General features: G+C 53.7%; 2 protein-coding genes across 2 annotated transcripts; both read right to left on the bottom strand.

The window, feature by feature from the left end:
* Positions 1-1,020: 1,020 nt before the first annotated feature.
* LOC129674687 (serine protease 29-like) lies at positions 1,021-2,930 on the bottom strand. Its single transcript, XM_055604827.1, has 5 exons — positions 2,870-2,930; positions 2,542-2,722; positions 2,133-2,398; positions 1,266-1,432; positions 1,021-1,185 (listed from the first exon to the last, which is right to left on the bottom strand). Exons 1-5 carry the CDS (start codon positions 2,928-2,930, stop codon positions 1,021-1,023), a joined length of 840 nt encoding a protein of 279 aa, XP_055460802.1.
* Positions 2,931-9,534: 6,604 nt separating this feature from the next.
* On the bottom strand, positions 9,535-11,328 carry LOC129674436 (serine protease 29-like). Its single transcript, XM_055604393.1, is given in 6 exon segments — positions 9,535-9,699; positions 9,779-9,965; positions 10,517-10,569; positions 10,571-10,778; positions 10,922-11,102; positions 11,268-11,328. Coding segments are annotated over 6 exon segments (855 nt in total).
* Between the last annotated feature and the right edge of the window lie 2,659 nt (positions 11,329-13,987).

Below are 13,987 nucleotides of genomic sequence, written 5' to 3'. Positions count from 1 at the left end.
CTCACCCTGCAATAGCCCAGTGTGTAATTGGCGGGGGGGGGGGCTATCCCTTGCAATCCTCTTTTCCTATCACCCCTCAGGTGAAGCCTGACTGGGGCTCTTCTCACCCCCCTGCAGCTTGGGTTAATCTCTGCTGGTCTGGGTTTAGCTCCAGCCAAACCACAACACTGTCCCTCCTGTCCCCGATGTACCACAGCGCTGAAGCCCGTGCACCATCCCATGCCCATGGGCATCCTCCTTGGAAACTCAGAACCTGCTCTAGATGAGACCGCCTGCTGCCAGCTCCATCCTCGCCTGCTGACCTCTCATCGGGCAAGTTGGAAGACTTGGGGCTGGGGCTGAGACTCTGGCAGAGGGGGTACTGAGGTAGGTACTCCTTTTCCAGCCCGCTCTTCTACAGGTGACCTTATCTGTGTGTTATGAGTATACAGACTCCCAGCACAGAATGACAAAGGATGCAGGATGAAGACTTCCTGTGAGTCACTGTGCCATTGGTGATGGCTAAAGTGTTCTTTTGTCATGCTGGCCTTAAATTCTTTGTGCACAGTGTGGCCACATCTGGATTCCAAGTACACTTGGGATGCCAAGATATTGAGACCCAATGGTGACTAACTGGATACCCAACCAAGACAAGAACAAAGCACAAACAAGGTTACCTGCACAGGCAGAGAGTTCTCTCAGTACGTGGTAAACAATGAGTGTGGGCATCTTTTCCAAAGAAAAGGAGATGTAAACTCACACAAAGTCCTGAATGTGCACAAGACCTTTATTAAGAACATCCAAAAAGCAGAAGCTGCTCAGTACCTTCAGCAGCAGCATGCATAGCAAACCCCCATTCCTCTTCACCTTCCTTCTAGCCGAGAGCACCCGCCCCTGCCAGCCACCGTTTCTGCTGTCTTTGTTGGGTCAGGGATGTCCAGACTCCCAGAAGCCCAGGGGACTGCACAGGTTCAGAAGACAAAGGCTGAAGCAGTGGGTGCTGGGAGACTCTTCTGCCAACCGGCACGAGGCCGGCTGGGCTCAGGAGAACTTCTGCATCTGCTGCGTGATCCAGGGCAGGAAGGACTGCACGCGTGCATAGACCCCAGGGATGTCACTCAGGGCACAGTCATAGCCCCAGCTGACCACTCCTACTAAGTTCCAGGAGCCTGCTACCCTGCAGACCAGGGGGCCACCTGAGTCACCCTAGAAGAGGAAGAAGCACCAGTGGGTATTGGCCCTGAGGTGGGAATGGGGACAAGAAGGGGGCAGTCGATGAGACTCACAAAGCAGGTCCCTCGGCCCTCGCTGCCAGCACACAGCATGTCATCTTGGATGAACCTGTGGCTCCGGTAGCGGTGCCTGGTTGCGTTGTGGTATAGCTGCTCACAGATGGCATTGTCCACTATCTTCGCTTGAACCTGCTGCAGGCGGTAGGGAGGGGGCAGCAACTCTGGGGAAAGAGGAAGTAGGGCTGGGGGTGCATAGATCCTAACTGTGCACTATGCTGCCACTCCTCCTGGGGGCTGAGGATAGCTCATCCCTACTCAAACCCATGCCTGGAACAGTATGTACAGGAGATACCAGGGTGAAAGACCATGCCCAATCCTGACACCGAGGAGGCTAAAGATGCATTCTGTCTGCTTGCAGGGGCTGAGGAGATGGGTCAGTGGGTAAAGGCACCAGCTGCCAAGTCTGGAGAGCTGAGTTCAATCTCAGGGACTCATGTGGTAGGAAGAGAGAACAGATTCCTGCAAATTGTCTCCTGAGCTCCACATGAACGCCATGATACACATGGCCCTTCAAATAAATACATAAGTGATGTAGCAAGAATCCATCTGCCCGTAGTTCAAAAACCAGAGAGCGGAGTCGGATGTTCTAGAGGAGGAGGAAGAGGAGCAGGAGGAGGAGAGAGCACGGAGGGATAGGAAGGAGGAGGGGCTTTTGCCCCTCAAAGTTTTGGGTTCTGGGCCCAACCATGCTATTGACCTCAGGTACAGAGCTCTGATGGGCACCTGAAGTATGTGGGAAAGCAGCCAGAGGTGTTCTATATTCAGAGTAGTTCTCTGCTCCCTAGTACCTCAACGCCACCCGCCAGGGGTCGCCGGATGACAAGTTTGTCCCCCCAACACAAATCTTCCCTTGATACCTACCATACATGTGGACCCTGCCCCAGCCAGTCACCCAGCACGGGTTCCTCGAGTTGACCTCCAGAGACCCAGAGAACATCTTGACAGGCTTGATGTTGGCAGAGCAGCCCAGGGGCTTCTCCAACCTAAGCAGGGCCACGTCTGAACCCAGGACACCGTGCACATAGTCCTGATGGATGATGACCTGGCTCACACCTAGCAGCTCCTTCCCCCCGTAGAGGTACACATCCCCAGCGTGGATCCGAAAGACCGATGGGTCAGCATCTCTCCTGGGATCAGAAAGAATCTGTGACCACACGCTCTAGGTACTGTGGGCAAATTCTCCTGGACAGAATCAACAGAACCCCACACTGACACGGCCTTCCAGATTCACCCCTCGTCCTGCCCAGCACTGGATGGCAAAGGAACTCACTCGTGGATGCAGTGGGCAGCAGTCAGCACCCACTGTGGGTGGATGAGGGAGCCCCCACAGATGTGCACCCAGGAGGCAAAGTAGTAGCTGTAGATCCTCAGGCTGACCTGCCATGGCCACCTCCCCTGAGGGGCACTGTGCCCCCCCACGATGCCCACCAGCACATCCTCAGGCACAGCTGCTGCAGACAATGGGGAGAAGGTCAGGGACCCAGTGCTCAGCCTGCCACCCACACTGGGGTGGAACAGGTCACACATGTGACCCCAGGGTCCGGGGAATAGGGCTTTATGGAGTCTGTGTAGAAGGAAAGGGTGTCGTGAGGACTCACGTGAATTTCCAGCAGTGGAGGACCCAACAAAGAAGAGAGTCAGACACAGCAGGCTCAGCATCTATAGAGAGACACAGAGAGAGCATGGAGGGGGCTGGACTAGCCCTCTCTGCGTGGAGAGGGCTGCAGCCCCTGCATAGATCTGGGAGAAGATGGAAGCATGGAAGGGCATGGAGGAAGCTAGGCTTGTGTGGGTTGGGATGGAGCTGGAACCCAGAACCCATTGAGGGAATCTGGGAGGAAAGGGGATGGAGTGCTTACCATGCCAGGTCTCTGCAGCTCCCTCCTCATAGGACCTCTTGGGCCCTTTTATCCTTGAGCCGCAGGAAGTGGGCAAGGGGATTGGCCAGGCCTCTGCTTTGAGGAGGGGCTGGAAGGAAGTGGCATGTAACCTCAGGCTGGGACTGTTGGGAACCATCTCCTTCCCTGGGCCCAGGTATCCAGAATGACAGTCATAGGGGTGTAACCATCTGCTCAGAGTAGCATCATGGGGAAGTTTGGGGGAGGAGGACTGCTTGGTGCTAGTGCCAGCTCTCGGAGGGCCAGGGAAGAGAACCCTCTCCAGCTGTGTAGGTGACACTCAGACCCAGGCAAAGCAGCTCCCCTGTGCCAGGTGCAGAGAGCCATGCTGTGGACAGCGTGCGGAAGCTTCTGCGCCTACGATGTCTAGAACACAGGACCCCCCCTTCCACATACGCTTCACGGAAACTGCTCTGAGCGCCTGAGAATCTCTCCACTGTGAACATCCATAGGCAAAGCTTACAGCATTGAACACGGAACCCGTTCTTCGTAGCCACCTGTGGGAGGGTGAGGCCCATGGATCCCAAAGCTTGCCAGCAACTCGCACACTCCATTTCCCTGCCCTCAGTAACTCAGTCTTGTGTTTCCCCTCCACAATTCTTAGTGTCAGGGGTGCCCTGGAATGACCGTGGGCCCTGGCTGAACTCTCCCCCTAGTTATGGGCAGTAATTGGGGGGAATTATCTCACATAGTTTCATCATCTCACATAGTCCAAGATGGCCTCCGGGTCAGTATGTAGCCTAGGATAAACTTGAACTTCTGAGTCTCCTTTCTCGACCTCTCTATTTCCCAAGTCCTGAGGCTACAGATGTAGTTCTTGGTCCTATGCAATGCTGGGGCCTTGCGTATTTTAGGCAAGTACTCTACCCGCTCTTAGCCTCTGGCAGTTCCTTTACATACAGTACTGTGTTAGCTTTGGAACAGTGGGAAAGTTCAGGGCCCCAGTTCAAGAACCTAAAGGAGGGCCTATCCCCCATACTCAGTCAGGGAAGGTCCCTAGGTTTGCCGTGTGGCAGCCCCTTCACCGGCACTGCAGAGAATGTGGCTCCTTTGTGTGGGCACACCGGCCCCATGGGAACGAGGCCAGCCTCTTCCTCTACATCCACCATGACACTATCTTTTAGAAAGGGTCCCACCAGTCGTCAGAAACACACTCCTGCTCGTTCCCCAAGGTGACCCAAAAGCAATGCTTGATGTCTCCAAACTCTAAAAGCGGACTGAGCTCTAGGGGCGCAGGCAGTGCTGGTGGAAGGGCACCCACAGTCGCTCAGGGTTAGCTGAATTTAGGGGGTATAGAGGAAGAAGGGAGAGGCAGACCTGGCCCCGGGGTCCTTATCCAGTGAGAGCAAGTCCTGAGAGGCTGAGCTAGGTGGACAGAGCACCTGTGCACGGGGACAGTGTGAGTCCAGGGGCCCCAGCATGGGCCGGGGTACTTTGGGGGAACAGTGTAAGCCTAGCATCAGGACATAGCTGTCCCAGCTCTGGGACCCTTGTGTTGTGGCCAGGAGGGAGTGTGCTTGGGAGCCTCAGCCTGAGAGGAGCCTAGCTGTGAAGTGGCCTCCAAACCCGAATGGGCTATCAAGACTGGGAACAGCAGGCCAGGTGTAGCGGCAAACATCTTTAATCTGAGCACTCAGAAAACAGAGGCAGGTGGATCTCTGTGCATTTAAGGCCAGACTAGCCTAAAGAGTGAGCTCCAGGCTAGCCAAGGCTACATAGTGAGACCCTGTCTCAAATAATAAAACAAAACAAGACTGGGAATGGCAAAAGAGGGGAAAACAGGTCCTCTTAAAACTGCCCAATGGACAGTTGCGTGGGAGTACAAACAGGAGGTAAGTTCAGGGCTGGGCACTTTACAGTTTCCAAGAAACCTAGAAAAGCCTAGGCAGTGACCCAAAGGCTCACTCAAGGGAAACCATTTCCTGCTTGTGTGGCCATTTCAAGCCCTTGGGTGACTTATCTGTGTGAGATCTCACCTGAGGCCCCTCATTGGTGGCCTTGCTGTTGCAGTTAGGCAACAAGACCTGGGGACAGGATACCTGGCCATGCTGATAGAGGCAGGACCAGGCCACCATGAATGAGCACATCCAGTGATAGGATCAGAAAGAGCTAGGGACCACATGAGTTGGGTCCGTTAGCTCAGGAGCCACAACCTAGCCAGTGAGAGTTCCTGTCCAAGTTTTGAGCTCAGGGATGCCGTTGGGTGAAGGATGTGGTTGCCCAGGGCTGGTGTTGCAGAAAGGAGAGTTGGGACAAGGTACCAGCGCTGGAGCACCATTGTCTAAGAGTAATAACCAGAGTCCATAGAACGCTTGAGCTACAGCTTATGAGAGAGACACAGACAAGGTTTTTCCAGTGTCTCCAGATCTATCCCAACCTGCGCATGATGAGCCAGCCCCTGGATTAGGCACAGTACTTTTTCAGGACCTGAAAAGTCCTCCTCTCAAGTTCTGGGTGACCCAGGGAGAAATCTCCATTGTCCACATGAGCAGATTTGCTTAGTCACATGTGACATTGGCTCCCTCCCAGCATCCTCACACTGAAATGGGGGGAGCAGGAGCAATTTCGGGCACTGATTACCACAAGGCTGTGGTATGTGAGCAGCATGTTGGCATTCTCCCTGACTAGCATGGAAGATTCTGTGATGCAGGTTCAGGCTCAGCCTTGAGCAGATGGGAAATTGGCCCGGGAGTCAGAGACAGAGCAGGATGTCCCTGGGATTGAGAAGATGAGCTGGCCATAGGAAAGAGGCTAGGTGCTTGGGCCATTCTGCCTTGACAACTCTCCCTCACAAAGAAGCCCATCTGGCTGCATTGGCTTGCTTGTCTTGAGTGCCCAGGGCCACACTTGTCCTGGTCTCTTCTCAAGGGATCTGGCCCAGAGGTGAGCAGGGGGAAGGTCCAGGGTTGACATCCTCAGTGCCTGATGCTATGTGTGGCCTTGGGGAAAGCATTCTCTTCTCTGTTCTGAATCCAGAGTGCAGGGGCAATCCCACTTGCCCCGGGAGAAGGGAGTTGTTCCCATGGGCTGTGAAACAGTGAATGTCCCTAGGAAAAGTCCCAGGGAGTGATTACCGGTCATTATTTTCCAAAAGTGAGTTTACCAAGAACATGATAGAAAAGGCTCCGCACTAATAGGTTTATTTGCCCCAAGATTGCATCAGGAACCAGCCTGTCGTGTATTCATAATCGTACCTGACAAGGGCACCCAGACCATGGCTCAGCCCTGACAATGACCAGGAGTAGCTGAAACATCTCCATGAAAATTGCAGCAGCATTCAATTATGATTTTTCTCCATTTAATTTTCTTGTCTTTTACATTTAATTGTCTCATCTTTTAAAGAGCATTTGCTACTTACAAAGCAATGATGTCAGACTAGGGACATAACTCAGTGGCAGAGTGCTTGTCCATTGTCCACACAATTCTGGTTTCACCCCCCCAGCACTGTAGCAGGAAAAAAAAAACACCCAAGCAACGGTGTCCATTGATGAAAACCTAATTCCTTGTTTTACAGATAATGACTGAACAGTTTGTGGGAAGGGCAGGTGTGGAACAACTCCAGCTTTCACTCTTACAACCACTTCCAAGTGTGTGCTCCCCTAGAAGTTCCATGCAGGCACCCCTCAGCTACTCCTGCAGAGGACACTACCCCTGCGTCTTCCCAGTGTATGAGGAGAAGGACCCATCTGGACATGTAGCAGGGGGCATGGTACCCACTGAGGCTGGTGAAGGTGCATCCACAGGATGCTACCCGGTCCCCTGAGGATGGCTGTCAGAGCCCTTGCTAGGGGAAGCTACCATCATCATCATCACTAAGAGCTGTGGAGAGGAGTCAGAGGGTGGTATCACCTGGGTACCCCTTTGGAAGCCCATTCCATCCTATAAAGCAGTGGTTCTCAATCTTCTCAGTGCGGCCATGCTTTAATGCAGTTCCTCATGTTGTGATGACCCCCGATCATTATTTTTTTTTCATTGCTTACTTCATAACCATAATTTTGCTACTGCTATGAATCATAATGTAAATATCTGTGTTTTCTGGTGGTCTTAGGTGGCCCCACAGGTTGAGAACAGCTGCTATAAAGGAAAATGGTGTGAGTTTACCTCCCCTCCACCTTCTATATCAAGTGTGATCAACTTTCTGAGCCTCCAGACCAATGCTACCCAGTGAAACTTGGTAAGAAGTCCCGGGTGCCCGTGGAGGCTGCTGTAGCACATCCCTTTTCCCCAGCACTTGGGAAGCTACAAGTCTGAGGCAGTGGCCTCCATAATGAGTTTCAGGCCAGCCAAGGCTACATAGAAAGATCCTGTGTCAGAGGGGATGGGGGAAAGAGCCAGGCGATATGACTGTCAGCAGGCAAAAGCTAGCTGTCAAGCCTGGCAATCTGAGTCCCATCCCTGAGACCCACATAGTAGGAGGGAGATGACCTCTACAAGTTGTCTTCTGACCTCCACGTGTGCACCCTTCTTCCTCTACACCCTCCCCCATCACACACTCACCTGTGATCACTAACTTTGGGGCAGAAACTGAGGAACTATTTCTGTACCCTGATAGGTAGACCAGGGGGACGTAGGCTTACATGCCCTTCTGAAGGGCAGTGGGACACCTTTAGTCTAGGTGCTGACAAGTATTGTCTTCCCATTACAGATATTAGGCTCCCTGTGAGCCACACAGAACTACTTCAAGAGCCACTGAGTGCCACAGCAGGCAGGGGCATCCGAGGCCACACGGAGCACAGCTGAGCCCACCAATCACATCCCCCAGCCCTGCCTTCCACTGTGTCACAGGCAGAAAAGAAAATCCTTGGGGTACACAGAAAGGGTCTCAAGCACAGGTTGTCAGGAGCCAGACTCCACATCAGTCAGAGGAGAAGTGCCCATTGCCCCACAGCCCTAGCCACCCTGTCTTTTCAGGAGCCTGAGGACCCACTCCTCATACCCAGGAAGCGGGGGGAATTACAAGAAAAAGGGCCAGGTCAACCCAGTTCCAGCACCCTGAGAGCCGCTATAGCCACAGTCCAGAGACTCCAGGTTCTGCTACCCTCTGCCGTCTGACGTTGAAGCGGTGTCACCCAGGTTGTGTGCTACAGAAAATCCTTTTTCTTCCTTCCTCGCCAACCAGGAGAGGTGCCGGAAGCACAGGGCAGGTCTTGCTCGTGGTGGGATGTGAGAGAGAAATGCAGGCCTGTGTGTATGTATTTTCAGAGAGTGCATGGTGGCTCTGAGGACATCCGTTGTGGCACTGTCCCGATGCCTACAGGAACCCTGGGGACCAGGTGGCTACCAGTCTCTCTGAAGTGACCACCTCTGTCTCATTGCTCTGCCCAGCTACAGGCAAGAAAGGGAAAGAAACCATACTAAAGGCACCTGCTTCCCTTCCGAAGAACAGGAGCCAGATCAGCCCCGCAGGACTGCAACCTAATGCCCCCTGCAGACTCAGCAAAGCCCCCCCCCCCAGCCTCTTCCATCCCCTCTCAACTCCTGACCCCAGAATCTTGAGATAAACCTCATCTGAGTTTAGCATTTATCAGGCACCTCCCATCTCCTACGTGCCACAAAGGCCAGTGCAAATGGCTGCGCAGCACACCTGATGACCTCTGCAGACCAGCAGCTCCTGGGTGGAGGCTTGGGATGAAAGAACAGCCCTGCTTGAGTCTGAGGTGAAAGCTCCCACCCAATCCACCCTTCTTCTTTTGCTGCTCAGAGTGAAAAGGGTTAGTCGGCCCCTCCCCACCATGAACCCAGAGTCAGAACTTCTGTGCAGCCGGTGGCCCTCAACCTAGATCTTAGACAGCTGCCTCTATGCATAATTCAAGGCAGCAGCCCAAGCCGTGTAGATAACCTTAGCCACACTGAGTCTGCAGTAAAATGAAAGGAGGTACAGGAAGAAAACCAATATCGCAGCAGCCTCCTGGCCCCATGGTGACATTGATGAGGGTCAGGGTCACACTGGTGCAAGGATGGGTGTCACCACAGCCAGGTTCCCGGGTGCTAGGTGCTTGGGAGACACACATCTGCCTGACAACCATCCAGGGTACCTAGGGACCAGGGACCAGGACGCAGTGCAGACCTGCCTGAGCCCACCTCTGCTAAGTTCAGCCCTCGGTTTCCTTGTCTAGGAAACTAGTAAAACTGCACCCACAGGTGTTTCCACTAGACATCAATGGATTTGTATTCACACGAAAACTTGAACATGAATGTGTTTATTTAGGAAGCCAGGAAACAGAGCCATGTCCTTCAGTAGACAGTGCTCGGCACACTGGGCGCTTACACTCCAGAGCCTGCCCATCCACTCTGCCCATCCACTCTGCAACTGTGATGAAAGCCGACCCATCCTCAGCTGACCAGCACACGACCAGCACCTGGGCTCAAGGGAACTTCTGTATCTGCCGCCTGATCCAGGGCAGGAAGGGTTGCACACGTGCATAGACTCCAGGAATGTCATTCAGGGCACAGTCATAGCCCCAGCTGACCACTCCCACCAGGGTCCATGAGCCTGCCACATTGCAGACCAGAGGGCCACCTGAGTCTCCCTGGGAGAAAAAGAAGCACTGATGGTTATTGGCCCCGACGTGGGGATGGGGGTGGAGGGGGGAGGTGGGTGGGACTCACATAGCAGGAGTCTCGACCCTCACTGCTTGTGCACAGCATGTCCTGTAGGATCAGTCTCCGGCCCTCATAGTGCTACCCAGAGGCATCGTGGTACAGCTTCTCATGAAGGTCGTTGTCCACTATCTTCACCTGCACCTGCTGCAGGTGGTAGAGAGGAGGCAGCGATCCTGAGGGAAGAGAGGTGTGGCTGGTGGTGCAGAGAGTCCCCGCCTACCCCACAATCCTGCTGCTCCAGCTGGGGATAGAGAGGAGGCCTGTCTCCAGCACAGCTCCATCCCTGGCGGAGCTCAGCTCCCTTCCTGAGCCTCAGCATCCCCGTTCTGGAAAAGAATTTCTAGACTCCAGCCTGAAGGGTCCATGTCCACCTATAACTTCTAGGACTTCTATACATGGATTCTGTCTGGTTGCCTGTCAAGGGCCAAATACGCAGGGTTTTTTGTTTTTTTTTTTTTTTTGTTTTTTTTTCTGGTATTTTCTCTAAGATAATTTATTATAAGTTGGAAAATAAGAAGCAACGATTCCACCTCAGATTGTAGCTTCTGGATCCAACTGTGGCCTCAGGTATAGAGACTCTGATGGACATCTGGAATTAGCCTGGAGGTGTAGCTCTCAGTCCATGTTTGTCAGCCACAGTTGATCTCCTCTCCGGATCCTGCTTCCAAGACCTTGGTACCACCCACCGGGCATCCTCGGATGCCACGTTTGTCCCCACAGCTCGAATCCTTCCCCAGTACTTACATGCTCGCTGCACCCCAGCCAGTCAACCAGCACACATACTTCTGGCTGACCTCAAAGAGACTCAGAGGACAGCTTGACAGGCTTGGCATTATCAGAGGGCTGCACAGATTCCATCAGCTGGAGCAGGGCTACATCGGAACCCAGGCCAGGATAGACAAAGTCTGGGCGAACAATGACCCTGCTCACACCCAGCAGCTCCTTCCCCCCGTAGAGGTACACATCCCCAGCGTGGATCCGAAAGACCGATGGGTCAGCATCTCTCCTGGGATCAGAAAGAATCTGTGATCACACGCTCTAGGTACTGTGGGCAAGTTCTCCTAGACAGAATCAACAGAACCCCACGCTGACACGGCCTTCCAGATTCACCCCTCGTCCTGCCCAGCACTGGATGGCAAAGGAACTCACTCGTGGATGCAGTGGGCAGCAGTCAGCACCCACTGTGGGTGGATGAGGGAGCCCCCACAGTTGTGCACCCAGGAGGCAAAGTAGTAGCTGTAGGTCCTCAGGCTGACCTGCCATGGCCACCTCCCCTGAGGAGCACTGTGGCCCCCCACGATGCCCACCAGCACATCCTCAGGCACAGCTGCTGCAGATGGGGAGCAGCTGTGGGGAGAAGGTCAGGGACCCAGTGCTCAGCCTGCCACCCACACTGGGGCGGAACAGGTAGCACATGTGTCTCCATGATGCTGGGGACAGAGCTTCAGGGAGCCTCTGTAGAATGGAGGGAGGAACGCCAGGAATAAGGACTAACCTGGGGTTGCAGCAATGAAACACCTGAGAAAGAAGAAGGTCAGACACAGCTGGCTCAGCATCTGTAGAGAGGGGTGCTGGGGTGGGGGGCTAGAGGGGTCTAGCAGTAGCCTGGGTCAGGATGGAGAGAGCTGAAGCCCTTAGAATGATTCTGGGCATAGAGGCATGGAGAGGACTGGGCTTTGCCTGGGTTGGGCTAGGGAATATTGGAATCCAAAGCCAGTTGGAGGCATCTGGGAGAGAAGAGGACAGTGCCTTTACCCTGCCAGGTCTCCATAACTTCCTCCTGCTTAGGCCTCTCAGCCCCTTTATCCTCAACCCCAGGAAGCTGGCAGGGGGCTTGGCCAGGCCCCTGCTTAGAGGAAGAGATGGGAGGAAGTGGTGTTTGACCTCAGGAAGGATGGGAAGGGGCTGAAGGGACCTGAAGCCCTTCGTCACCAAGGTTACATGGATGTCCCACCTGCTTCCAGTAGCATCACCAGGAGAGAGCTGTGGCTCAGGCTGGTGTCTCAGAAGCACCAGGTGTCTCTGACACAGCTTGTGCTTCAGGGACGAGACAAGCCCTCATCCGTCTCGTGAGCTCCGAGACACCGGTGGAGCGACTCCTCCCGTCCCCGTGCTGGGAGACCCGACCCATGTGCCCACACAGTGCATCCTGCAGGGACTGCCCCAGGGCGTTCTGCATGGATGGCCTCACTGCTTCAGTGGACAGCTGAGGCTTAAGCGCCAAGTGCTGGTCGTGGACACCCACAACCCAGGACAGTGGCTGTGACTAAGTTTACTGTCAAGTCCGAGAACAGATGTTACCTGGAGCCTACAGTAAGCCAAGCCAAGTGCTCCTGTTTGTGGACCAAGTGGACAGTGCCTGTCTGCAGCCTTCTTCCGGCTGCTGGAGTGTTTAGGTCAGTGAAGGGTCCTGCAGGAGTCCCAGGGCACCTCTACACTCAAGGACAGGCCGTGTATCTGCCCCACTCCTGTCTCTACAATGGAATTTTCTCCTCTAGGGTCAAAGGGACACCTAGCTAGCTGGCCTCTGGAAGCTCTGTGCTCCTGGCATGAACTCACATGCCACCTGGGTCCCATGCTCAACCCAGCTCCTCACAGGGGAGGTATCTGACAGCACCTGAGGGCATTTCTGGTTTGGAGCCCGTCTGAAGGCATCGCTGGCACTCACTAGGCAGTGGTCAGGGGTGCTGCCAGACCCTGGGGTTCTCCCGCTTCACATCTCTACTGTGTCCCAATAAAATGACCCCAGTCTGGCTGCAAACACATCCCATCCCACCCACCTGTGGTCAACACAAGGATGCCAAAGAAGGTTCTAGACCTTAGCTGAGAAATTGTCAGTAACTGGCTCCCTGCAGTGTCCCTACTGTCCACATAGGAGGATCGGGACACCCACTGTCCCCTCTGACTGGGCCTGTCAGAGGCAGCTCAGAGCCAAGCTGCGGACTCACCTTGGCTCCAGAAATGCCAGGTCCCCTGGTATAAGCACTAGCCACAGGTATTGTGAGAACCCTCAAAGGAGATGGGTGTGCCCAGGATTGCCCAAGACACAGGTTCTTGGGGACTCAGTGGCAAAAGGATGTCTCAGGTAGAAGCGAGCTAGATAATTCCCACACCCCTGAGCAAGAGGAAGGGTTTACATGCTAAGCTGGACAACGTGAGCCACAGCTACCTCAGACCTGAAGTCTGCACCTTGGCTTCCTCAAACACTATTAACAAGTCCAGGGTCAGTACAAACGCAATATGGGCATCAGAGCTTGACAGGAAATGCTTGGATGACTACCATAACAACAGAGTCAGGCCACCATTATCACACACAATGATAGGATCAGAAAGAATCAGGAGCCATATGGTGGTGGGGTGCAGAAGTTACCAAAGGGGCAATGGACTGGCCAATGAGGGGTTGTGACCAGGTTCTGTGCTTGGGGATGCCGTTAGAAGGATGTGGCTACCCGGGGGTTTCTGTTGCAAGAAGGGATGTTGGGCAGAGACTGGGACAAGGGAACAACACTGGGCACCAGGGTCTCAGAGCAAAGGGTCCACCAAGGCATAGGAGAAAGGTAAAACCATGTTTTCCCTGCATGGCCCACTGCATCCCAGCCCTAAGGACAAGGAGAATGTACATTAGTGATAAACTTAGCGCTGGGAAAAGTGCCTTCGAAAGATGTGAGGTGTCAAACTGAGGGGTCGGGAGTTAGATGGGTCCCTGACAGGATGATAGATAGGGAGGGGGGCTCAGCTAGGTAGTAAAGATAGCAAGAGAGGCTGGAGAGATGGTGCTGGCTGCTCTTTCAGAGGACCTGAGTTCGATTCCAAGAACCTGTGAGAACAGCTCAAAATCACCTGTACGTCCAGCTCCTGGGGTTTCCAACACCTCTGGCAGCCTTGGTTACCTGCATATGTACAAATCATACATAGTTAAAGATAATAAAAAAATCAACCTTAAAGGGGAAACGGCAAACTTCCAATATGGCAATAGTCCACCTTCTTCCTCAGCCTCCTGACCTGAGACAAAACCTGGCAGATTAAAACAAAGGCCTGGCAGGGTCTTTTTCTCCTGCCAGGAGAACTCCTGTCCTGACAAGTTGAAGGTCTGTCTGGTTGGGACATTGTTCATGAGAATTCCTGGAAATAAACTGTGTCTGCAAAAACTGACTAACTAAAACTACAGTGATGTGGAGAAGTTGGAATGTTGCAGGTCTGGAAGCTACTTATCTT

Source organism: Psammomys obesus, unplaced genomic scaffold (assembly GCF_907164565.1).
Source record: "Psammomys obesus unplaced genomic scaffold, mPsaObe1.curated_primary_1811, whole genome shotgun sequence".
Taxonomy (NCBI): domain Eukaryota; kingdom Metazoa; phylum Chordata; class Mammalia; order Rodentia; family Muridae; genus Psammomys; species Psammomys obesus.
The sequence above is the reverse complement of the archived record's forward strand: the minus strand, read 5'-3'. Positions and strand labels throughout refer to the sequence as shown.